The following is a 26,809-nucleotide window of genomic DNA, read 5'->3' as shown; positions in this document are numbered from 1 at the left end:
AATAAATGTGCAAAGGCAGTTTATGCTGCAGAGCCGTGAGCCACACAGAGCCTGCTGCAGCATTCAGCTATGAGTCGCTATCGCGCCCAAATCATCGGCGCTGCTGTGCTGGTGATTCTGGCAATAATTGGGATTTTGCTGGTGGTCCTTCCAGCAAAAGAGGTGACGATGCCTGCAGATAACATGGTGGGTTTTCTTTCAGTATTATTGATTAATCTCTATTGCAACTGTTATTTTAAACCTGCATTCTAGTATTATTTCCAAAAATATATCCACATTTTTGGGGGGTTAAATAAATGAAGAGTATTTATTTGAGTCTCATAACATCTCAGGTGGTTGCAAGTGTTTTCCTATGTGTGTCACATTACAACAACAAACTTGATTTTATCATCTGCAGGTGTTTGGATTTTCATTTGTCTTTCTGCTTTCACCATTTCTTTACTGTTTATTTGCTTAGATCTTGCCATTTTAGTTTTTTTCTTATTTTTGTCAATTTATCATCATTGTTTGAGTTCTGGCTTTGTTTATTTACATTAGTGTTACTTTCTGTTTATTATTTCTGTTAGCTTCAGCTTTTTTCATTTCCTATGTGGCTTCTGTGTATCAGTTGTGTTTTCTTCTCCCTTTCTTGGAACTCAGCTTTGTTGTTTTCTCTCCTTTCTTTCTCCTCTTCCCAGATTGCCTCGTTGCCTCATTTCCTCGCAGGTGAGTGTCCGCACTCACCTGTGATTGGGGACACAGGTGGTTCTTTAGCTACTTCCACTTCTCCCACAGTATCTCAGCTCTTTGAATTGTGTTAATCCTCGTTGGCTCCTTGTTATTTTCTTCTGCTGTTTCTTTGCCAACCACCATGTAAGTTTCCTTTTTGACTTAGTAAATCAAGTCAAAACATCGAGTCAATTAGAGAAGTCAATCACGTAACACCCTGGATCATTGTCTTCACTTGGAGCCAACTAGCTGCTAATTAGTATGTGTTACTGGGACGTTATGTAATGAATCATGACAGTGAAAGGGAAGGAAACTAATGGCACAAATAACTTGCATTTTCATTAGTAATGGTTTACTGGGAAGTAATGTGCTGCAGTTCCAGATACAGGTTCATCATTCTGTTGGAAGATCATTCAGTCTTTGTTAGCCTCCAACAGGTTTTCTTCCATGTTGTTCATGGAACAAAATGGAAGCTGTGCTGCACTATTTCTATGTTTAGATGGTGGATTGACCAAGCACTGTGGGATGTCCATAACTTAGGTGGTAGTTTTATTATATAACCTGCTTTGAACTTCTCTCACAACTTCTCTGAAATGTCAGCTGGTCTTCATGATGCTGTCTGAGGCTGTGAGGCTACATTTATACTGAGAATAAATTACACAGACACAGTCTAGTTAGTTAGACGACAACGGAAGAAAATTGGTTTTCCTAGATTTTATTAAACGGTTTTCACTGAAAGAGGATGAATACACATGGAAAATAACTTTTTTAATTTTTGCTTTTGAAAGAATTTAGAAAGCCATGTGTCTGTTTGCCTGTATTTCACTATATCTACTTTTTTTGCACTGATTTATCCATTAAAATTTCTACAAATAAACATTTACATTTGCTGTTGTAACCCGACAAAGTATGAAAATGATGAAAGTGTGACTATCTTTGCAAGACGCTGTAGATCAAGGGTGTCAAAGTAATTTTAATTTTTAGCCAAATCAAACTCATGAATGTCCTCAAAGGGCCGATGGTGGCAGAATATATTAATAAAACCAAAATGTTAACATGTTATAGCTTTCTCTGCATTCGATGAGTTTTTCTGAAAATTAAGAATATTTTAACATTGACGTAATGTTAAACTACTCTGATGTACTTTCAAAGGTAATTTAGCACTATTAGACAAATAAAAACTGATGTGATTTCACTGGTAAATTAATATTGAAGCACACAACTGTTATCTTGAAATAGTCCTGGGAGGCCGAATTGGGCCCACAGGTCTTGAGTTTGACACTGTAGATGCCTTACATCTTGTAAAAGTGAAAAGGTCTTCTGCAAGGAAGTTAAAGAGACTTGACAAGAAGCAAAGACAAACTGAAGCATAGCAACAAACAGTTGCTAAGCTTTTGCACTCCATTGCTCAGGTAATCAGATCTATATTCTTTTTTTCCATCTCAGAGACAACTTGTACAAATTTATTGCAGAGAATCAAATTTATACATCTGTCCCATTTTTACATGTTTAACCCTGGTAATGAGCTGAGCCCCGGCAAAAAATAACTGGTTGACATTGCAAAAGCAGTAAGTGAGACATTTGGCACTTTTTTCTTTCGTCTGAAGTTCACCATTTTGACCTGCAAGATCAATTGAAGACTCACTGAAACAGCACGACTAACCCACATCCTGCTTTACCCCAGCTAGGTGTCAAAAACTGAGGAGGAGTTTCACAGCATGAATAAAATCTTCTGCTGCAAATAGAGCCCTGTCTAAAACACCACTGTTGGATCAGTTGATTTACCTGAAACTGTTCTCAGGTGTGAGTGTGTGTGTGTGGGGGGGTGTTTGCCCTGTGTGTCTGTGTGGCCCTGTGATGGACTGCCAACCTGTCCAGGGTGTCCTCTGCCTCACGTCCAGAGACAGCTGGACACAGGCACCGTCCCGTCTGGCAACCTGTGTGGACAAGCGGGTATAGAAAATGGATGGATGTGCTAAATCACTGTAATAGACAGTACAGAAGCACACACAGTTAATAAGTCCTTTGTACAAATGTTTTTCTTTCTTTTTTTACTTCTTCAAAGCAAAAAGGGAAAATAAATAAATTTATGAAAGAGGTCAAAGTAACAAAACAGACACTAAGTCAATAAACTAACACAAAAGGAATGATGGAACAGAACATTAAATACAACAAAGGGAAAAACAACACCTACATTAATCATTAAGCTCAAACCACATTCGCCGCCATAATGACTCTACCAGTAGCTACAGTGGGTAGTTACTAGTTGCCTTTACTCAGTTGCGTATACATTTGTGATAAAAGGAATTCTTCCAGGGGTAGTTTTACAGTACCGTACTATTTGATTCTTCTAAAGTTGTTATATTGAAGTAATTTCACTATTATCTGAGTATGAGTCTCTGTCTACTTTACTACCCTCCTGTTAATTCACTAAAAGAAAGAAAAATTTATTATAACCAAAAATTACCAGACAGACACACCTACAGGTGACCTTTCAATTTGTTATTTTATAAGAAAATATTGATGATAGTTTTTTTTATTATTATTATTATTCTAAAGATTAAAATGGGCAGATAAATATATATCTGTGAATGTTAGATTACATCAATTTGTACAGATTAAATCAGATGTTCATATCAGTTACCTGTGTTGGCTTTTTATCAAATGCTTTTTTCTCTAACTTGGATGGTTAATTTTTTTACATTCTTATATTGGTGTAAAATAAATTAATGCTACTATTACTCAAGTACGCACTTTGGTTACCCACCCTGGCCAGTAATTCAAATTAAATGTGGACGTGGAACATTTAATATACTACCGGAAATTAAAGTGCACTTAAAAGGCCTTCATGAACAAGGTGCTTCACAGAGCAAGATGTATATTTAAAATGAATTCAGTGCTTATGAAAGTAAAATAACAATTTTAATAAATTAAATGAACTGAAAGCTGACAAAAGACATTTAGTCTTTGTTTGACCTCTTCCTAAACGCTTCTGACACTAAATGCTTCGCCTCTTTCAGTATGGGATTGTACTGGATGCCGGCTCCTCCCACACCTCCATGTTCATCTACAAATGGCCAGCTGACAAGCAAAATGGCACTGGTATTGTTACCCAGCACAGTGAATGTCATGCAAAAGGTGAGCACTTCATGCTGAAACAGCAAGCCAAAACTGACCGACTGAAAGTTTATGTTTGGACATAATGTTTGACCACTGCCACTTTTTGTTCAATACCAACTATACTTTGTCACGTCCTCTCAGTCAGTGCTCGGTAGGTCTTTCTCATGGTCAATGCTGCCTGCAGACAGAAGCTGGTACTCACTCTGAATGTCTTGCATCAAGATCATGAAGTCAGAGAACTCGCATGAAAGCACAACCAATGTAAGGAGAGAGGCCTTAGTCCTTGTCGCAGGTTCGAGTCCCGGCCTGATGACCCTTGCCTCATGTCTTCCCCCTCTCTCAGGGGGAAGGAAGAGCCGCTTTCACTTCCATGGTGTCATCAGATCAAAATGATCAAGTCAGAATATATATATACTGTATATTGATGCAATGTCTTGTGAAAGACTTGACTTCCTAAAGGTCCACTTCAGCTGTGGGCACTTTAGTCACTCTCAGTTCTTCTCCTTCTCGTTCAAGTTTGTTTCTGATTTTCTTGGAAACCACATGTTATCCTTTAGAATACAGAAGTGCAAACTTTATGAAGTTCACTCTGAGTTTGTCTCTAAGAACAGCTGCTGTCTTCATCTTGCCCAGGTGGCGGGATATCCAGCTATGCCGGGAAACCAGGTGATGCTGCCAAGAGTTTGGAGGAGTGTATGAATCACGCCCTGAAGAAAATTCCCAAATCTAGACAACAGCAGACTCCCCTGTGCCTGGGTGCCACAGCAGGGATGAGGCTCCTCAAGTTAGTCTATGGTTCCTTAAATACAACATCTAATTTCTTTGAATCACTCCATTGATTACACGTTCAAGTGCACATCAAAAAGCATCTTTAAATATTTCTTATTCTTTCCTTATTACTCCTCATTTTTCATAGAGAAATCAATCCGGCAGAGTCTGAGCAGGTCCTGAAAGAAGTCAGAAACAAACTGATCTCCTACCCATTCCAGTTTAAGGAGGCCAAAATTCTGAGTGGGCAAGAAGAGGGCGCCTTTGGCTGGGTCACCGTCAACTACTTACTTGAAAACTTCATTAAGGTAACCAGGATGAATTAAGAGAGTGTCAGACTGGAAAATTCTAAAGCAAAATCAAAAAATATATCTACTGCACTAACTTGCAGTATGCTATTATGATTGCTTCAGCTTATTTTTAGTCAATAAAAGGAGAAAGGAAGAAATAATTCTAACTTTGTAATGAACTGACAATAAACTGACTGTCATCAATTTCTGTACTAAGGATTTTTAATACAATGTTTTCTGCCTTTTTAGTATGGTTTTGTAGGACATTGGCTGAATCCAGGAAGAAACACAATTGGAGCTTTGGATTTAGGTGGAGCTTCCACTCAGATTACATTCGAGACCTCGCAATACTTGGAGAACCTAGAGAGTCAGATGAAGCTGACCCTTTATGGAAATACCTACACTTTGTACACACACAGCTTCCTGTGCTATGGTCAAGACCAGTTCCTCAAGAGACTCCTGGCTCATCTTATCCAGGTATCACTGTTGTAAAGTTTAATTTTTCTCACTTACTGTCCTGATAAAAAGACAGAACACTCTTATTCTAATTGTGTCCATTTATACATTTAAAGACAAAATGACAATGATCTGGTCTTCACAAGGTTCTAAAATGATTTTAAACTGACTTTAAGTGTACAAAATCAAAAACACTCCACCATGTAAAGAGGTCTAAAACAAAGATATGGCCCAAAAAGAATGGTGTGTGACACGCAGAGTACACCTAAAAATGGGTTCGCTTGGAGAGCAACTTTTAGCAGTTTATGAACTAGTGGTTTTCTGTATAGCCTCATAATGCTAACATTGTTTTAACAGGAAAGGCCCACTTTTTCAGGCAACATTGCTTCATTGCCTACAGAAAATACAGCCAAGTCTCAGCTGTCAGACAGATGGTCTCACATGGTCTCAAGAATATTAGAGAGAAAACACAGTGGCTCCTTTCAGATCATGCTTTAGATCATGCAGTGTACCATGTTGTACATGGGTTCTTTAAGTGTGACATAGCATTGGAGTTTGAAGTCCCCAATCTACTATGGGAGCCGGTAACAAATCAATAACTATGAAAGGCAGAATTTTAGAACAACTGCTACATTGTGCAGAACAGGAACTGAACAGGCTGTGCAGATTGTGTTGCAGCTTCAGAGAGCAGAGAAAAGCAGTTATCCTCCAGGATCTGCCTGGTCTCAGAAATGAGTGCTTTAAAGGCAACAGTTGTTGTCTTTAAAGCACTGAGTGCTTTTGCATGTTCTGTATGAGGATCTTGCTTTAAATCAAAGACCATGCCCCTTTGGTTCTACTATAAATTCTGCATGGTCTGAAAGCACACTTGTCAAAGGGCAAAGCAATGTCTATTGGAGGGTTCCTGGCTGCATGTTTGGCTGCATCAGGTCTGGTGGCTGAAAAACCAGCTGAAATCATTGTCTCTCCATTACTGTGCTTAACAGTTTAAAGGAGGTCTAATGTGATATGCTTGGTATTCAAAGAACTGAGTGCTGTGTATTATAGCCAAACATTTCCACTTTGATTTCATCTGTCTGAAAGACATTTGCTTTGGTCCAGGTGTCATGAAGTTCCTTCGGATGCATCTTCAAAGCTAAGCAGGCATATTGTTAATTTGTTTCTCTTCTTTCCTCTTGGTAGACCTTTGAAATATGCTACAGATATTTGGTGTTTTTCTAATTGAACACTTATAAACTTTAACAATTGCTGTATGTGTAAAGTGAGGCATGTAGAGTCTGTTGAATCTGAATTTCCCACAAGGCATTGCTAATCCCTGTATGGTTCACTATTTTATACAACTACTGTAGCCCAAAAAACAGTTGTAAAAGCAAACTGACCATTTTTGGCTGTTCATTCATATTTTATTATGTTGATCTTTGTTTTCCCCTTTCAGACTCAAGGTGTGTCAAATCAAGTAATCAACCCCTGCTACCCACCAAAGTTTAATATTTCTATAAATCTTGGGAAAGATGTCTTTGATTCTGTTTGCACAAAGAAATACAAACCAGCCAATTTGGATGCTAAGAGGAATGTAACAGTGGTGGGCTCAGGAAATTATCAGCAGTGTGTCAACAACGTAACGGAGATCTTCACTTTTAGCAACTGTTCCTACTCGATGTGTTCCTTCGACGGAGTGTTTCAGCCCAGAGTGACGGGAAGCTTCATGGTGAGATATGAACAAAAGCAAATATGTTAGTGTTCATCAACAATCTGAAAGTGTTGCTTTTTTATCTTTACTGCGCCTACAAAAATGGACACCTGGACACAGTTTGGTGATTGATGCTTTAAGACTTAAGTTAAGCATTAGTCTCCGTTGTCATAAATCATTTGAACCCTGACAGACAGACAGCAGAATAATGCCATTAGAGTTGTTCTAACTTGATGTGTTGCTTGAACGCTGGTAGCAACATTTACAGATTGATTCAAACAAAAAAAATGTGTAACCAGAATATGCACATCTGACTAACCAAATCATCAGAATTCATTAAGTGATTAACAAGAACATTAACCACCACAAACAGTCTTACAATAATTGAGTTTGGCATAAAGATCACCTTGAGTGATTCCATTAGACACAGGAAAGGGTTCAGATCCCTCGCATCCACACTATCTGATGTCTACTCCTTTTACTGCGTAAGTTCTGTTGCTCATGGTTATTTTTAATGTTCTCATTTTCTCTGTTTTTCTCTTTCCCCTTATTATTTTGCACAGCCTTTTTGTCCATTTGGGCCTTTTCGAGAAGGCTTTAGATGATAAATGGTTTGATTAGATGAGGTTCTGGTTGTCACACTGCATTGTTTCTCCACAGGCTTTCTCAGCTTTCTACCACACACAGAAATACATCAAAGATATCACCAACATAGCCCTCACATCTCCCAGTCATGCAGTGGAAGCAGCCAAGCTCATCTGCAATATGACCATCACTGAGGTACTGATCTTCAGCCATGAAACTACAGGCTGTTAAAAAAAAGCTACATCTTAGGCTTCAACTAAGCTACCGACCACTCAGGTCCTCTGGTTTATGACTTTTTATTTTTGTGTTTTTATGATGTAAAGTACTTTGAACTCCCTTGTTGCTGAAATGTGCTATACAAATAAACGTGATTGATCGTTCGATCAATCAATTGATCGATTGATTGATTGACTGATTGATTGAATCTAAAAACTGTTGTATTTCTATTTACAGCTTCTTCACAAGGCAAATTTGACAGAGAAATACATGAAATACATGAAGAATCTCTGCTCCATGTCTAATTTTGTCCAAGTCCTCTTAACCAATGGGTACCATTTTGATGAAGCTTCATTTCCTCACGTTTCTTTTGAGAAAGATGTAAGATGTAAACAGAATAAACAGCATGATGGTTTTTATTTGCTGTAACACTCTGCTCTGATTTCACTGAGACTCAAATGTTGTGTCTCTACAGGCAGCAGGAGCTTCAGTAGGATGGGCTTTGGGATACATGCTCGAAGTGAGCAATAAAGTGCCTGCAGAGAGTCTTAGCGTGATGAAGGCCCTCCCCTCAGGGCCTTGGACAGGCGTCATCATCATCTTTACTGCATTTGTTTTATTTGCACTAGTATATTGCTTGATGATCTACAGAAATGCAAATGACTAGAAGAGACAGTATTCCATATGAAAAATTAGAAGCATGAGAAGCAATATTAAAAGCCAAGGGAATTCTACATTTTTATTTTGGTTGATATTTGCAAAATTCAACTGATCCATGTTAATGATCTAATATTACAATTATATTAGATATACTTCACAAATTGTATGTGCTGCTATGGAAACGTATTTGCTCCATACAGCTATGTGTGCTGAGGCACTCCAAAACCTTTTCTATTGTTTTTGTTGTTTTAGTTCCATTATTTACAGTAAGTGATTCATGTTCAGATATGATGTTATTTTTCTGAAATACTATTAACTTTACTCTAGAGATAACACATCCTACAGAGTTCCACTCTAGTCTCTTAAGTTTACTGAATAATTCCCTAGAAGTTGTGCCGGTCATGTTATTTTAGAATTATGAGACAGGTATTTGTGTGTTTTGTGTGTGTGGGGGGGTGGGGGGTGGCGGGGGGGGGGGGGGGGGGGGGGGTGGCTTGACAACATACTAAAATGTATTTTCTAGCAGAGTCTTTAAAACTAATGGCATCCTACCTTTTCTTACACCCACATCCCACATTAACCAAGTTCCATATAAAGTCTGTCCAAATCAATCTGTGCAATGTGGTTTTAGATTTGATCAAAAATCAGGAGCAGATTTGATTATACTAGTTTATGTTTTTTATTTTTTTCCTTTATGGTAATAGTTGCTTTGCAAACCTAGAATATGTTTACATGAATATAACGATTAGTGGAATTGTATTTTTTACAAATGATATGCAGCATTTCATTAAAATCTGAAATAAAAAGAACATATAAAGAAAAACACGGTCTGCCTGTTTCCTTCCATGCTTTAGGGCCACTTTAAATGCCATGAATGAGGTCTGTATGGTGCACTAGTGTGCCTCTAGCGCCCTAAACAGGTAGTGCATTAAGACCCAAACAGAAAAAAATTACCGGAACGTTTGCTTAGCAAGTGTTTTCGACGGAGTGTTTTCGTGTTACCATAAGGGAAGTTATGTCTGTTAGTGGACTTCACTACTGTTTTGGGCAGTTTCTAGGGATCGTTTAGCCGTTTTGCTCCAGGAATCCTGCCCGGAAAGCTCGTTACTGCATCAGCTCCAGGGTGACGGATCAAAGCGGAGCCAGGATGTTCGCGGGCCTGCCGGAGCTCGGGATAGCCAACGGCGAGGACTTAAAGGAAACTCTGACCAACTGCACAGAGCCTCTCAAAGCCATTGATCAGTTCCAGGTGACCACGACAGCTCAGCGGGTCTTATGTTATGTATCTGGTGCATTTCAGAGAAAATCCTGGAAAGTTATGAATTTTCAAAAATCCATAAATTATTCTGGCCAGTTGCTGTGGTAACCGCTGGTGTTTTAGGTTTGCTGGTTTATATGACTGCCTGAGATAGAAAGGGACCGTTTTTATTAAACTAGAGAAGTATTAATATTAGTAATTAGTCCAACGTCTTAGATGCAGCTGTACAGCAATTGTAATGCTTTTTTTTTCAAAGCAAGTAGATCCCATGTGTATACTTGGAATCAAATAGTTAAAACAAGTTTTTTGTAGTTTATGTCCCAAGTTTTACATTGGGACATAACTTGTTAGAAAAATCCTATAATGTGTATTTTTACATTTCACGGTGTGCAAAGTTATTATTGTTATCATTATTATTATTGTTATTTGCCAATATTCTGGTCCAGAAACGCTTGCAGATATGCTGTAATTACTTTTATGTTTAATGTTTGATGGTCAAATACCTTTTGACGAAGGTGCAAATAAGTTCTATTTGTAGATTTCCAGGCATTGGCAGAGACAGCTCTCATTTGCTGTACACGTAAATGATAGTTGAATAACAACATTAACAAGCACTAACAGACACAAGCATCATTTCCTCTTCCTCCAGTCGGACTCCTTCTGTCATGTTGTGTACTATCAAGAGGTGAATTTCCTGACTTCACTGGTTAACCAACAGGAACCAGCCTCTCTGAACATGTAACACATGTGGAATTTGCTCCATTTTGTAAACGTCCCAAACTTTTAAGATCCACATCTTATATGATGTGGGTCTGTTTTCATCAGGCACCTGTGGGCACTTGTAGGATATTGTCTTGGACTATCTCTTTGAGAGTATCAAATACTTTTTTCCAGAACTTTTTGACATAAGGACATAACCAAAATGTGTGTGTGATGGGCAACAGTTGCTCCACTGTTCCTCCAGCATCAGCTACAATGTCTTGGATACAAGTTCTAATATCTAGAGAAACCTTTCATTTAATTAATTTAATCGTCTATTTGAATTCTCCCAAATTCTGGTATTTTAAAGGCCTAAACAAAACATATTTAGGCAGAAGAAACCCTTTCCCAGATAACTTTTTTCAACATAGCTTGCATATAAGTTAGAACAGGGTAGTGTACTCCCAGTGATATCTACTGTTTATTGTATGTTCACCTGGCCTCCAAATGGCACAGCATGGTGAGCAGATAGAAAACAACATTAGAACAACAAAGCTGGTGTGGAAAGAAGAATTTTCACCTTCAACATAAACTGTAGATTTGTGTCTGATGCATGTTTGGTTGAAACGAGCTTGTATTTCATGCACTGAAGTTATCCCAGGTGCGTAGAGTAGCCAGAGTAGCGAAAGCTCATAACAATATTACTCAATTAAAAGTGAAAAATGTTCCAGTAAGGAGGTGAATGTGTTCAACTGACTCGTACAGTTCAGATATATGAGTTATTGTTGCCTTTCTTGACTGCAGATGGAGAATGGCATCCTGCTGCCGACGCTGCAGTCCGCTCTGCCCTTCCTCGACCTTCACGGGACCCCGCGGCTGGAGTTCCACCAGTCTGTCTTCGACGAGCTTCGAGAGAAGCTGATGGAGCAAGTCGCCGTCATTGCAGAGGGCAAGGATGAAGACCGGTGAGTCCTGGCGTGGTTCTGATGCTTCCTGAGCGGAGCGCTGTGAGAGCTAATAGAAAGCTTGACTCGATGATTGTATTGTGTTTTTCCATTGTTTCCAGATATGGGAAGCTTGAAGAGCTGCTGGAGAAGAGCTTTCCTCTGGTGAAAATGCCTTCCATACAGCCAGTGGTGATGCAGGTGCTGAAGCATCTACCTAAAGTAAGCTCTCATATGAAACTGTTGCTTAGAGACATCCAAGCTAATGTCTCTCCACCAGGTAACAGTGAGGTTGCCATAACAGTTTGTTCCCTTCGGTCAGGTGAGGAAACCAGACTTCAACTTCCTGCTGACGTTGGCGATGTAAAACTGTCTAACAGGTCTTTCTGTGCCATCCATTAAAAACAGATACAAAAGTTTTCAGATGTTCCTTAAAATCCACTCAGCTTTAGGGTTTTAGTTCATATTAGATGGTACAATATACCATCTGCAATGGCTCAGTATACCATCAGTTTTTAACTCAATATTAAAATCTGTTAATATTCAGTTTTTATAGGAGGGTTGCACTGATTATTGTTTTCTGGCTGATACTGATTTTTTTTGTTTGCAATGGTGCTGAAAATAGCAAGAGTTGCCAGCTCTGGGTGGTTTTTATTGTTAAATGTGAACATGCAGACATGACCTGGTCTGTCAGTCAGACTCACAGCAGAGCAGAAGAGCACAGTGGCTGATTTTTAGCCCTTTGCTGAGATAGAAAAGATCAGGGAATAAAATTGGCGTTATATGTAAGTATAAAGCCATCTCCCAAAGTTCTGGGCCGATTTATTTTAATGGATACACCCCCAGTTTATAGGAGTGCACCAATAAATTGGTCCTAAAGTTGGTCCCTTTTGCTCTGCCATGAGAGAAGGCCAGGAACTGGAGGGTGGTGTTCTTGTGGTGAGACCTCCTCAATTCTGAGAAACGTTTTCTATTCACTCCTTACTGTTTGCTCCAGGTGCCCATAAATTAAATGGAGGTTTTGAATCTCTCTAATAAAAATATATGTCTACAAGCAACACGCAGCTTTGGCAACAGCAAGCTGACAAGAAAAGATCAAGATCCAATCTTTATCCTCATCCCACTCTGCAGGTACCAGAGAAGAAGCTGAAGATGGTCATGGCTGACAAAGAGCTGTACAAGGTGTGTGCTGTGGAGGTGAAGAGGCAGATCTGGCAGGACAACCAGGCTCTGTTTGGGGACGAGGTGTCCCCCCTTCTGAAGCAGTACATCGTGGAGAAGGAAGCAGCCCTGTTCAGCAGTGACCTCTCCATCCTTCACAACTTCTTCAGTCCCACGCCTAAAACCCGGCGCCAGGGCGAGGTGAGTCGGCCAGACCTGCCTTCAGGCTGCACTCTGCTCCCTGCAATAAGCTATCGAATGTTGAGTTTATAATAAACAGTTAATATCAAGGATCTAACAAAAGGAATTACCAGGAACAGTGCTTGTAAATCAAAAACTAAACATAGAAGTTTAAAAATGTCCTGCTGACCCACAGAGAGGAAATTCAAGACCCAAGGAGTTTTTCTATGAACCGCTTCTCTTTGGCCTGCAGGTGGTGCTAAAGCTGACCCAGATGATTGGGAAGAACGTGAAGCTGTACGACATGGTGCTGCAGTTCCTGCGGACGCTCTTCCTGCGGACGCGGAACGTCCACTACTGCACGCTGAGAGCCGAGCTGTTGATGTCTCTGCACGACCTGGACATCAGTGAGATCTGCTCCGTGGACCCCTGCCACAAGGCGAGCTCCCACCCACAAACCCCACGGCCAAATAGTGCCGGCCCTGCCCTCGCTGCTAAATCTGTTGGTGTTTGTCGTCACAGTTCACCTGGTGTCTGGACGCCTGCATCCGGGAGAAGTTTGTGGACAGCAAACGAGCCAGAGAGCTGCAGGGTTTCCTGGACGGTGTGAAGAAGGGCCAGGAGCAGGTTCTCGGGTAACCAACGGCTTCAGCACACCAGCAGGGTCTGCTCTGGGATGGGTCTGTCACTAAAGATTTTCTGTGTGTTCCAGAGATCTGTCCATGATCCTGTGTGACCCGTTTGCCTGCAACACCCTGGTCCTGAGTTTAATCAGGAACGTACAGGAGCTGCTGAGTCAGGACGCTTTACCCAGGGTGAGGCGGTCTGAAAGACAACGGCCTCTTTATGTAGGACAACTAACAAATAACAGCAGGATGTAAAACTTCTTAAAGCTTTTCCCTGAAGCTGCATCTAAAGTATGCTAGAACAGCTCAAAAAATCTAAATATTTTCCAATGCTTCCTGATTCTTGGATTATACTCATACATATAGTGAAATATGTCAAGATTTTAGTCCTTGTAATTTTGATGTTAATAGTTTCTAAAAACCCAAAGTTCAGTGTCTCAGAAGATGAGAATACTACACAAAATACATTTTTTCACATTGTCATAATGGGGTATTTGTTGATGATTTTGAGAAAATTCATTCACTTAATCCAATTTGGAACAGCCCAGAATGTGAAATATGGATAAGTGTGTAAATGCTTCCCAGATACTCAATATCTGGAGATTTTTTTTCTCCTAAAGACAGAAATTGTAAAGTGAGGCCACTCAGTCACATTAGGCCTCACACACACTTTAGTGTTAGCTACTTCTGGTGGAGCAGTTGCTCTAGTCACCCCAGGCAAGAGGCTCAACCAAAGAAAAAAATAATTCAATTTATTTAGATAATGGAAAGGATTCTTTTCTTAACTGTTTGAACAAAATGAGTTGAGGAATATTTCAGCATTCTTCCAAACTCCAAAATCTATTGTGTCTTCTTGTGGCTGACAGCATCAGGTGGTCAAATCCATCACTACACCAGCTGCTTGTGTGTGTATAGATTGTGGATGGATGCTATTAGTTGTGCTTTTTATCAACACACTGTTTAGATATTTTTCAGTTTCTACCTTTATTGTTTTGTTTCTACAGTATCAGTGTAATGTGTGTGCGTGTGTTTGTGTGTGTGTAAACAGGACAGCCCAGACCTGCTGCTGCTCCTCAGGATGCTGTCACTGGGTCAGGGAGCGTGGGACATGATCGACAGCCAGGTCTTTAAGGAGCCTCGCTTGGTGTGTATTCACAAGAATGTTTGCAAAAACATCCAACATGTCGGAATGTGTTTAGAGGAAAGATCTGATGTTGGTCCAGTTTCTGCAGCCTGAGTTCTCCACAAATTTAATTGTGAATTTTTATACTAGACAAAAACTTGTGTCTGGGAAAAGTATGGAGTTCTGACAGGGAAAATCCTTTGGAAACCTGCAGATGACAAGGTTTGACAGATACTGCATGGGATGTGTACAGTTGATCCTCTGCTGGCTGATAATAAAAGAATAAACAGCCTATAATAGTTCAGGTGGTTGTATCATAACAGAGATATACTACTGTCTTACAAACATAAAGGAGGGAAAGACAATTATTTCTTACTGCTGAATTTTAAGCAGGTTTTAAACCTTAGTATCCCTGTTGTTAGCTTTTGATCAGGAGAACACGCAGCATGCTCAAAGGAAGGAGCTAACGGAGGCTTACTCCTCCACAGGTTTGTTTTCTAAAAATCAGGACCTTTTAGAAAACAGTAAAATGTCCGACCTCACAATGCATGCCTGCATTGTGACGGCACAATGCAGGCATGCAGCGCAACAATCCAGCCGCATTAGATGAAGATGAAGCCTTTTTGTGTTTGCCTTCAGGCAGTATGGATGTCTGGTAGAGAATCATGAAAGATTCACTTTTCACTTTTAAAGGTTAATTATGTTAATCAGCCTGTTGGCGTTAAAATACCTGCTTTGTTAGTCTGCTTTCAGTCTGGTTCTGATCATCTTCCAGGACTCTGGTGTTAAATAAGGCCTAAATCATATAAGAAAGAAGAAAAATGTCAATGATACGTCTTAGCAGTTTTTCCTTTCACTCAATTATTTGTTCATGTTTTTGTTTGCTGTTTTGATCAGGATTTAGAGGTGGTGACCCGCTTCCTGCCTGCTATGATGTCTGTGGTTGTTGATGATCACACCTTCATAGTAGAGCAGAAGCTTCCCAGTGAGGAGAAAAGCTCCCTGACGTACCCCACCAACCTGCCAGACGCATTCATCAGGTAAAGCCCAGGGGGGCAGAGGGGTGATGAAGGCTGATCATGTGAAGCAACTTCTGTTTAAGTTATTTTTCTATTTCAACCTTTGCTGAAATGTGCATCGAGCCAACACATGGACTCGTTAGTTTTTGTGATGTCATACAGAAACATAAAGCAGAGTAAGGAGGGTGTGTGTGAGGGTGTGTGTGTCCCTCCTCAGATACCTGCAGGACAACAGAGTGGCCTGTGAAATGGGGCTCTACTATGTTCTACACATCGCCAAGCTGAGGAACAGGAACGCTCTGCAGCGGCTGCTGCCTGCTCTGGGTGAGCGTCGCTCGTTTCCGAAAGCTTGTAGGTGGTGAATAACCATCCCAATCAGTTCCCTGTTTAATTCATGATTAGAGACCTGGACGGTGCATTTATCTGCCCATCTCTGAGGGTGTATATGTGTGTGTGTGTTTGACCTGTAGTGGAGACCTACAATGACATGGCTTTCGGTGACATCTTCCTGCACCTGCTGACTGCTCACCTCACCCTGCTCTCTGATGAGTTTGGATCGGAGGAGTTCTGCTCTGTTGTCTTCGACGGATTCCTCCTTACTTCCTTCTCCAGGTTGGTTCCCTCTCGCTGCTGCCATGATCACTTCCACTCCTTATAGCAATAATTTGGAAACTAGATTCACAAGTATACATTTATTTCATTTTCTTATTCAGCACATGGTCAGCGTCATACATACATACTCAAATATCCAGTCATGTTATCACTAGCTGTGGGACATGATTAAAATGTTTTCTGGAGGTAATTGCAGGGTCTGTAACATCATCAGCAGCCGTCATGAAGTCTACTCTACACTGTATTTGAAGGTGTTGAAGTGAGAGACCAACTATTTAAACCATATTTAACTTCCTTAAAGTTAAATATGGTTTAACTTTAAGGAAGTTAAAGTAAATACATATATTTAACTTTAACTTCCCTAAAGTTAAATATGTGTATTGTGTATTTTCCAGGCATTTAGTGGCATTTTATAGCACAATACATAAATTGAAGGTAATTGAATTACCTTCAATTTGCAATTTAAAAAGGCTTCATATACATATACAATGACTTATAATAAATTTTGCTCTTAGTTAAACTTCTTGAAATTGGACCTCTGTCTCTTTAAAAACTCCTGCTTGTTTTGAAACTCCGCTGTCAGGAAGTCATCACAACATCACACCTCTATTAACCCTTTAACACTTTTACTGACATTTCAGGAGAAGTAGCTCCTATAACAAGCTCTGCAGATGTGTAGTTCCACTACACATCAGCTAATTGCTTCTAGCTAGTCTGAAGGAGCAGAGTTGGGAGGGATGAACTGTGAGACAAAAGTCTGGAAACTGCAACTCCAGGGAGGACCTGGAGTTTTAAGGTAGTTTTAAAGCAGTGCTAGGTCCAACTAGGTGTTCTGCACCGCTGAGTGGTTGCCGTGGAGATTAAAGGATTTCTCAGACATTCATGAAAGAATCAAGGCAACAGTAGGTATGTTTTTGATGAGAGATTAACATTATTAAAGATGTAAAGTTCAAAAAAGTTGATTTTGCATAATAGTGCCCCTTTATAATGTGAGTCAAATACAAACTACTTAATGAGCTGTTAGGTTAATTATTTTTGCTGAAGCTTTGAAAAGTCTTAAATGAAACTGATCGTTTTAGGAGATGAACTCTGTTTCAAGCCAGACGTCCCTTCTTCTGCTGATGGGACTGATGTTAGCATGAGGTCGCTAATGAACATTAGCACAGGAGAAAGGGGTGGCTTGTGGGTCCAGATTGATGCCCCAACCCACCAGCAGAGCATTCTGGGATTTGTAGTGTTATTATAGTAGCTGTTTAGAATGATCTCACAAGCCAATTTTAATTACATTGTTGGCCATTTTTGGCCCGCCAGCCAGACTTTGACACTCGTGCTGTCAGGGCTTCCATACAGCAGGCTCTTCACTGTCTGCATGTGCCTGGCTCCACTTTAAGGCCACCTGTTTAGTTTTCTATCAGCTGCTGTCGAGCAAATTCGTGATGGTTTTAGTCTTGGTGTATCAGTTGGTGTGTTCCTCCTGCAGCTCCTCCTCACACTGCAGAAACGCTGACTTACCAACAGGAAACACGAGATGTGTCTTTCACCTCAAGTTCCATAGAGATATGGTTCTTCCTCTTCATCACTTCCTGTTTTTAGTACAGAGATCACTATCCTGAAGAGTGATTAGTTTCTCCATCGTTAATGTTAAAAGTTGGTCATAAGCTAGTTATGCTGTGTGTTTTGAGATCATTTTCAACTAATATTGTGATAATGACCTAATAATGCAAACACTGCCTCATCAACCTTCAGCTGAAGGAAGGAGGGGGCGGGGCGTTTCGTCATCCAGCCTGGTAGAAAAAGAGACCGGAGGAAAATAAACAAATAATCACTCAAAGGGAAATTATTGAGCTAATTTTAATTTATCTAATTGTGACAGGTTTATTTATAAGGTCACAGATGAATGAGAAATATTTCCATCTATCTGTAAACTTTCCAAACAGAAGTTTTTCACCTCACTTTCAGGTTTGCCATTTTCTTTGAAAGAAATCTAAGTTTAATTCACATGTTGATAAAACAATGATTGTATTCTATAATAGAGAGGTTACACATGCTTTAGTCATTTCTATTTAAGACTGCTTCCACTTACAGATTCAGAGGGACCAGAATGGTTTAGTAGGAAATGAAATGATTTTGGCTGTTTGATACGGGATGAAGGCTTCGCTCTCACTCATGGCTTTCTACCTGGGAGCGCATGTGACCGTTTCTGTGTGTGTGTGTGTGTGTTCATGTGTTTATTTCACAGTAAAGAAAACGTCCACAGACACATTCTGCGCATGTTGCTGCATCTCCACCACAAAGTGCTGCCTTCATATTTGGAAACGCTGATGCAAACACTGGAGCCCCCAAAACAGGTAGGCATGGTTTCCACGGTTTCCACTTCCAGCTCATTTAGGGTAAACAGGAAGTCTCAGCATGCTTAGGTCTCGACATGAAGGTAGGGCTGGTCAGGCGCAGCAGCTGCAGACACACTGAGAGAGTTGTCTGTTGTTACCTTGTTAGATCTATAATAGCTAACACTTTTTCTTTTTACAAATTTAATAAAAATCCTCTGTCACGTTTGTCCTGAGTTCTTCTCATCCCAGAGATTTGCAGTAGCACCGACTCAGACTGTCTCAGGCCCTGACAGTAACAGCTACATGATCTTATGAGCCTGTACAAAGTTCCTATTCTGAGAATTCACACCAGCATCCCCAGACTCACAGCTCCACATCTGACTCAGTCTACATGTCACACACTTACCTTTCCCTCATTTGCTGAGTGACTGCGGAAAATTGTTATTGATTGTCTCCCAGAATCATGTGATGCTCTGGATCAGGTTAAAGTTAAATGCTTGAAAACTGTGGGCTATGATGGGTCAGCGTCCTGGACAATGCTGACCTGATGATGAGACGGCTCAGATCCTGGCTGATGAGAGAGGACAGGTAATTCTGTCTATCTTTGTGTCAGAGTTGCTTTGCAGCTCAAACATGTTATCAGGCTTTGTTTCCATAGTTCAGCCTTTGTACCATAAATCTAAATATAAATGACTGATTGGAGCCACGGAAATGGTAATGACCTGTACCTGAATAGCACTTTATCAAGTCCAGAGGACTCCAAAGCGCCTCACACTCCATTCAGTCATTCACCCATCCACACACACATTAACACTCTGATGGTGGCAATAGTAGCAACAGCTGCCCTGGGGCAGTCTGGCAGAGGAGAGGCTGCCATGCACCAGTGCCACTGGGAGGGGAAAGTGGAAGTGTGACATTATTCATGTAGGAACCAATGGTTCCAATGGTCTGATTACAAATGTCCGCAAATCTGTGTCTACATTCTGCTAATGTCAAAAAAACACAAATTTGCAATTTTTGATTTCCATTAAATAAGAAATCAAATTAAAACCACATGTGAATAGTTTATTCACATGATAAGTCATTAAAAATAATGGCATCAAAGGATGTAAACAGTTAAATGAGATTATATTCACAATTTAGCCATGGAACTAGCGCTCATCATTTATCAGAGACGTCTGCATCTTATTCAAGTGTTGGAGTGACCGGCCCCTTATACTTAGGAGTGGCTACAACATTTGTAGAGGGAGATTTTACATAAGGTTTAATATGTTGGAATGACACACAATTTTGTATAAACTGTGTGACACTGTGAGAGCTCTGGTGGAGCCAGCATTGTCCAAAAACCAAAAACGAACCATCATCTTTCCACAGCTTTCTGTTGTTTTTGTGGTTTTCTCCAGTAATAACACCTGTGACTTGTGGAAAAAAGTGTTTCCTTTCCAGTTTTGTGAAGTACATCTATTTTGATACGGCAGAAAAACAACCTCATCGTAGCGCAAAAACCTTTTATAGAAAAACGTGAGATTTTCTAAAATTGCCAAGTTTCCATTAAGCAAATATATTTTTGTAATTTCAATTCACACAATTCTGTTTTTAATGGAAATGCAGCATCTGTCAGATGGTCAACCTTCTGTTAGGTTCCTTTAAAATCTGTCTCTTCAGAAAGTTCAGATTTTAATTTGACCTTCTAAAAGGTTTCTTAATGTAAACCCTAATAACTCTCCCTGTATCATAAAGTAATGGAGATATTTGATGATTAGGATCCTTGGAGCTGTTTTGAGCTCAGCTCTCATGCGTTCCCCTGCATGCTGACTCATTCTGCTACGCTGTGTGTGACAGTGCAGTGATCCGCTGAAGGAGCTGCACAGTCAGCTGACAGAGAAGCTGGAGGCCCACAAGAAGAGTCCGACGCCCCCAGACGAGCCTACGTCTCTGGACCTGGGGCTGCATCCTGTGACGGTACCCACCACGTCCTCCTCCTCCGCTCCAACCACCCCGGTCTGAGGGGGGCCGCAAGCCGAGGCGGCTGGGGAGGAAATACTGTTACTGGCTGCTGGCCAGAAGGACGTTATGCGTTTCTGTGCTGGATGAGTTTTTCTCTCTGTCACCCTCTGTAGGAGTTAGATGTTTTTTCTCTCTTGCATTGTGATTCAGCATCTGAGTATTTTCTGTTTTGATGTTTTTTTTTGGTTTTTTTTTTACAATTGTTTCATTTTTGTGTAGAAATATAGTATTTTCATACATGACTCAGTTATCTGTGTGAAATATTTGATCTGTGCCAGTGGTGTAAATAAACAGTTATTTGCAAAATAAATTGTAAATATTCTTTCGTATGACGCTGGTTCAGCTCTTGAGCAGTGCTGCATCACATTACTTTGCAAAGCACTAGCACTTACCCACAATGTGAAGGGAAACAAAAAACACTCATTTGGCAACTTCCCATGCAGCTACTGACAAGTGTGGCAGATGAGATGATTTTCACCCTGACAACAGGTCCTGGTAAGCTCTCTCTAAACTATTATATACAAAAAACCATGTGCAGTTAGAAGTTAAATGATGTTTGCTCAAATGTTCTGTAAAACATTTTAGCTTAAAAGATATTTAGTGAACTGAATTAAATCTGGATGGAGTGAAATATATGTGGGGACTTTTCGTGTTATCTGTGGGAGTCTCCCCGGATACCGACATCAGTTCTGATAGGTAACAGATGAGTTTTATTTGATATGGTGAAATGGATGTTATTTTGTAATAAGTAAGACGCTACATATCATTTACATATGCAAACTAAATTAAAAAATGAGTGAAAACCTCATTAAATGCAAGATAACTGCTGTTGCAGTATTTATAGAATATCCAGCTGTGTACTGATGAGACCTTTACATTATCAGGTACATCTACAAATGAGACCAGGTTTTTAAAAAACTCCAAGTAGGACTTTTGATGTATTCATGTGTCTTACAGCAACACCTTAAAAATACGAATGCACTAAATATTAGCTTAATAATAACACGTGAAAATGTGATGAGAATAGGCAGATTCTGTATTTACATGATGGGAAATGGTACCAATGATATTTTAGTTCAAATTTAAATTAACTTTGTTCTGGTCAACTTTTTGTGCTATAACTTTAATTCCTTGTCTACAGTTGAAATCATACACCAAAATAAAAAGACATTTTCTTCTGAAGTTATATCAGAGCAAACATCTATTATTTTAAATCAGTTACAATTTTAAAAAATATTTCTATTTGCCAAATGCCAGAAAACTAAGTGAAAACATTTTTTAAACATTTATTTTCTAGCTTTCTTCAAATTCATAAGTTGACATGCATTTAGTCAGTATCTAAACTGTGTGACTGTGGGTGTATTTTGAGGCCACACCTGGAACAACCTGTTTTCTGGTTTGACGTGTTTAAAATTCAACAAATATCAGGAGGAGAATTGTGCAGCTACACAAGTCTGATTCATCCTGGGATCAATTTCCAAATACTTGAGAGTGTCGCATTCATCTGTCCAAACTGCTATGCACAAGTATGGACAATTTCTCATGTAATAACTTCTAGAATCTTAGAAAACTCAGTCATGAAATTTTAGATACATTTCCTCAAGAAGATAAATGACCACCAACAAAATCCTTTGTCTTATGTGTTTAATCGGTTGTATGTAAAACATTTCAATATTAATAGAAGTCTTTCTTGTTGTTTTTTGAAAACCTGGAATTACTGAAGTGAACTGCCTGAGTGGCCACACAATTCCACCACAGTGAAATGTCAGAACTTTGCTTTGAGGAAGTGTGATGGGATCAGCTGGGGTTTAGGTGTAAATGCATTGCTTCTCCGTTCTGTAACAACACTCAAATCAGGAATAAAATGTGGTGCTTAATTCAAGGATTTTTTGACTCACTTCAATTAATAAAACAAAAGAAAGAATGAAAAATGTACAACATAACGCCCTACTCGCCAGTTCTGCTTTAGTTCAAATGACCAGAGCAAATGATGGAGGCTCATGAAAAAATTAAGTTATTATATTATTACATATTTTAAAAAATATGTAATTGTAACATGCAAGCATGTTAAATGATATAAGCAATAGAAAGGAAAAAAATACATTTTCTGTGCTGCCACAGATTGGATTCAAGAATTGAAGGATTTTAAATATTCCTTTTGATTAGGATTTTTAAATAATGCAAGTTTGCCTTCTCAGAGATCAATACATTTTACAGCACTTTACTCTGGAATGGGTACAAATACAAAATTGGTACTCACATTTTGCATGCCTCAATGAATATTAAGATAATCAACATGCCCTAACTGCTGACCACTTTTCAATACTTTCATTTCTATTTTTAAAGTATAAAAAGGAAATGGTCTTCAACTTTTGTAACCAGCCTGTTTGAGTTTAAAAGCAGGTTTCAATGTTCTGTCTCCTCTGCATATGTTCTTTCTGCCTTAGGTTGTTTTTGCATTTTTGAGCTCAGCCTACAACCTTATTATGATCCAGATATTAAGATTTTAATCAATAGAGTACATAATACTAAAGCACTAACCTGCTTTTTGCTCACAGGTGTTGCAACAAAAAACATGGTGGAAGTGACCAGTGTTGGGGATTTCACAACACCACTAACCACCAACAACTCATCTGATTGCCAGGGAGAGAACCAGCATTTTGCTCTCACCTTCTTCCTGTGTCTGGTGTTCTTCATCGGATTCCTCCTAAATATGTTCAGCTTGTGGGTGTTCTGTTGTCGTTTTCCATGCTGGACGTCTGGAACCATCCTGCAGTTCCACCTGGCCCTGAGTGACGCCATCGCCACTCCGGTGACCCCCTTGATGGCTGTGTACTTCGCCATGGGTAATGACTGGCCCTTTGGCCACTTCCTCTGCCAGGTGAAGATCGCCCTGCTGAGCTCACATTTTTACGGCAGCACTATATTTCTTACTCTCATCAGCATCCATCGCTACATTACTGTGGTGCACTTCAACAAATGCTGCCGCTTCAAGCGGAAGGCTTTTGTTCGAAAACTCTGTGCATGTATGTGGTGTTTGTTGGCGATCCAGGCTCTGATCTATGCAATCCTGCTCCCTCCCAGCAAAGAGAAAGGGAGCAGTCAATGTCTCTCCATCCATCAGAGAAATCTGACCAATTTCTACTTCATCATTAACTTCTTCCTGTTCATCTTTGGATTCCTGTTTCCTTTCTCTGTCTCTGCTATCTGTTATGGCCGCTTGGCAAACACACTGACAAACCTTAACATCAGCACAGCCAAAGGTCTGAAAGTCAAGCTGAAATCTCAGAGGATGATAGGTGTGTGCCTGCTTATATTCGGCGTGTGCTTCCTGCCTTTGAATATTGTACGAACTCTGGGAGTCGTGTTGAAGAAATTCTATCCGGGAGAATGCAGTGTTCTCCAGCAGATTGAGACGGCCTACTACACCACCTGGATCTTAGCCGGTGTGAACAGTTGTCTGGACCCCATGCTGTATTGTTTTGGTTCTCAGAATTTTCGAGATGCATTTCAGTCTCTCCGGGCTGGGAAGATGGATGTTCCGAACAGACCGAACAGGAGTGAATCAGAAATGACTGCAAATCAGAGAGAGATGGATTAACTGAAGCCCAAAGCATAGCTTGAACCATCTGATCATCTTTACAACTTGAATTATTATTGCCATTGACCTCATGGAGACTGAAGTAATCTGGAAAGTTAGCAAGTTGTATTTCTTTCATCAGTTAGTTGCATTATTCCAGTATTAACAAAAACTACTGGATTGTAGTTATGTTTATTTTTGATGAATAATTTTCCACTTGTTGGAAATTGAAAAATAATGTACATTAAATTTAACATAAGCTAATGTGTGTGTGATAAAATAAATTGTAAAATGTGTTTAAAAGAAGCCTTGCATATGTTGTTCTGTCCTGGGGAGTGACTTATGGTTTCCTTCTCAGGGGTTTTTTTTTAGCCAAGAGGTGGCGCTAGTGAGTCAACGCCATCACCAGCCACCTTCCTTCACTAGAGACTAAGGAAGCAGAAAAAAATGGAAGCAGTACAGTTTCTGCGCGATCAAACGAATGAAGCCTTGTGGCAGATGGAAAGAGAACCTGGACGTGTTGAACCAGAGACACTGGAAGCCTGGATTTGATGAGGACAGTGAGATCAAATAGATAATAATCCATGTGTGGTCATACTGAGAAATGCAACATCAAATCAGGTTTTTCATTTGTTTAGTTTTAAAGTTCAGTTTCTTTTGCTGCTTATTCTGCCAAATTTTTCCACATATTTGTTTTTTAAACTATTATTCTTCATTAAGATGCTATAATTGCTTAAATTAGTAATTTAAGAATCTCAATATAGAACTTGGCATATTTCTAAGCTTATCCTAATAGTTGTATTTCTTAACTTGGGATTTCAGTGTTAAAGTAAAAATACTTGAAGTATTTGTTGACTTGGGGGACGATGACTTGATCCCACCTTGCAAAAAGAAAAAGAGGTAATTATAAGGGTATGACGTCTAGTCCTGGAGACAAAAGTTGCCATTTTTTTCACTTTTTAACAGAATTTTTAATGCAAATTAACATTTATTTAAGTAAATACAACAACATTTCTGTATTGCTCTAATTTATTTAGATGCATCTGATTCACTTCGCATCACCGGGCTGCGCCACTGGGAGCTGAACTTAGTCTATTGATCATAACATTCTTCTTAATAAGATGAGGCTTTTTTCTCAAATGAAATCAGAGTATTTGATCAATTTTAGTGCAAAGGCTGTTTGAGACATTAAGGGCTGAACTGGCATAGACAAGACGAGAAAGACCTTCAGTTTTGGCCAGCAGGACTCGACCAGTGATGGTCAGGTCTCTCTGTAACCATAGATTAAATATTTGTTGGCAGGAGGGTATAATTGGATCAAAGTTTTTGTTAATTCTTGCTGTTTGCTCTTTAACTATAGTTTCCCCAAGATATTTAACTTCAGACTTCACATGAATTCCTGACTGAGATAATCCATTACAACTATTGATTGAAAGAAGTTCACATAAGGGATTAAAGTTCACATTAGATAAGTTAAGTTTAAAACCAGAGGCTACAAAAAATGTATTTAAAAGTTTAAGTGCAACATCAATTTGAATCCTATCTTGTAAGAATAAAGTTGTGTCATCAGCTAGTTGACTCAAGAGTTTTTCCTGCAACTGGGATGCCTTTGAAATCACTATTTTTAATAAAAGTAGCTAGAATTTGCATAGGGAGAAGAAACAAAAAGGGTGATACAGGGCATCCCTGACAAATCCCACGTTCTATTTTAAATCTTTTGGTAGTTCAGTGGGGTAATTTTATTGAGCTATTTCCATAAGCATGAAGAGTGTGGATTGATTGTTGAAAATTCTCTCCAAAGCCAAATAAGCTGAGGGCTTTGAAGATGAACTCATGTTCTATAGAGTCAAATGGCTTTTGAAAATCTAACAATAAAATAAAGCTGTTAGCTGAAACCATTTCTGGATATTCTAAGATTTCAAGAACCAATCTTATATTATCAATAATATGCCTTCCAGCCATAAAGCCGTTCTGAGATTCCTCTATAATACCACTAAGAACTTTTTTTTTTTTTTGCCAAACAACTGGTAAAACTTTGTAATCACTGTTAAGTAAAGAAGTAGGACATCAGTTATCCAAAATTAATGCATCCTTCTGAGGTTTTGGGATTACAATAATTAACCTTTGAGAAAGTGATGGGGGGAGTCTTTCATTCCTAATGCTTTCAATAAATACAGAATGTAAAAATTGAGTGAGTTCTTCTGAGAACGTCTTATAAAGTTCTGATGTAAGTTCATTTGTACCAGGGGATTTATTTGATTTAACACTATTAATAGCTTCTTTAATTTCATCAGGTGTGATTGGAGAGTCACATAATATTTTGTTTTGGTCACCAATTGTTTCTGTGCCACTTAAGGAGTTAAAGAAATAATCATGATCCTCAGGAGAATGTCTAAACTCATACAATAATTTGTAAAAAGTTTCACATATATTGGCAATCATTTTGGGGTCATCAATAACTGTGCCACTTGAATTAAGTTTAGTAATACCATTTTTTGCTTGTCTTTGCTTTTCAAGTTTGAAGAAATAGCTAGAGTTTTGTTCCCCCTCTTCTAACCATTTGGCCCGTGAACGTATAAAAGCTCTTTTTGCTTTTTTAATATAAGTTTGATCAAGTTTAAGCTGAAGCCTTTGTAACTTGGCTCTCTGTTGTTCAGATAGCTTTTCAGGAAGAGTATAGGATAATGAAATCAACTCAGAGACCAAGCAGTTTTCCAACTTTCTGCTATTTTTTATTCTACTTGCCCCAGCTTTACTTAAGATCTTTCTTAACTCAT

The 26,809-nt window shown here is 39.3% G+C and overlaps 3 protein-coding genes across 3 annotated transcripts; all 3 read left to right on the top strand.

Moving 5' to 3' along the window:
• The first annotated feature begins 32 nt into the window (after positions 1-32).
• On the top strand, positions 33-8,940 carry LOC102231610 (ectonucleoside triphosphate diphosphohydrolase 2). The gene is made up of 9 exons (XM_005807395.2): positions 33-186; positions 3,729-3,846; positions 4,462-4,612; positions 4,745-4,904; positions 5,136-5,363; positions 6,778-7,050; positions 7,693-7,812; positions 8,071-8,214; positions 8,309-8,940. The coding sequence occupies exons 1-9, from the start codon at positions 70-72 to the stop codon at positions 8,498-8,500; spliced, it is 1,503 nt and encodes a 500-aa protein (XP_005807452.1). The 5' UTR covers positions 33-69; the 3' UTR covers positions 8,501-8,940.
• A 531-nt stretch (positions 8,941-9,471) lies between these two features.
• On the top strand, positions 9,472-20,762 carry nelfb (negative elongation factor complex member B). Its single transcript, XM_005807388.2, has 13 exons — positions 9,472-9,742; positions 11,255-11,415; positions 11,517-11,616; positions 12,526-12,756; positions 12,989-13,174; positions 13,258-13,370; positions 13,448-13,550; positions 14,410-14,505; positions 15,382-15,524; positions 15,721-15,827; positions 15,974-16,115; positions 18,355-18,463; positions 20,288-20,762. Exons 1-13 carry the CDS (start codon positions 9,641-9,643, stop codon positions 20,450-20,452), a joined length of 1,758 nt encoding a protein of 585 aa, XP_005807445.1. The 5' UTR covers positions 9,472-9,640; the 3' UTR covers positions 20,453-20,762.
• A 109-nt stretch (positions 20,763-20,871) lies between these two features.
• LOC102231871 (P2Y purinoceptor 4-like) lies at positions 20,872-24,244 on the top strand. The gene is made up of 2 exons (XM_005807396.2): positions 20,872-20,947; positions 23,011-24,244. Exons 1-2 carry the CDS (start codon positions 20,890-20,892, stop codon positions 24,051-24,053), a joined length of 1,101 nt encoding a protein of 366 aa, XP_005807453.2. The 5' UTR covers positions 20,872-20,889; the 3' UTR covers positions 24,054-24,244.
• The last annotated feature ends 2,565 nt before the right edge of the window (positions 24,245-26,809 follow it).

Source organism: Xiphophorus maculatus, chromosome 11, assembly GCF_002775205.1.
Source record: "Xiphophorus maculatus strain JP 163 A chromosome 11, X_maculatus-5.0-male, whole genome shotgun sequence".
NCBI lineage: Eukaryota > Metazoa > Chordata > Actinopteri > Cyprinodontiformes > Poeciliidae > Xiphophorus > Xiphophorus maculatus.
This window is presented reverse-complemented; position numbering and strand designations above follow the sequence as displayed.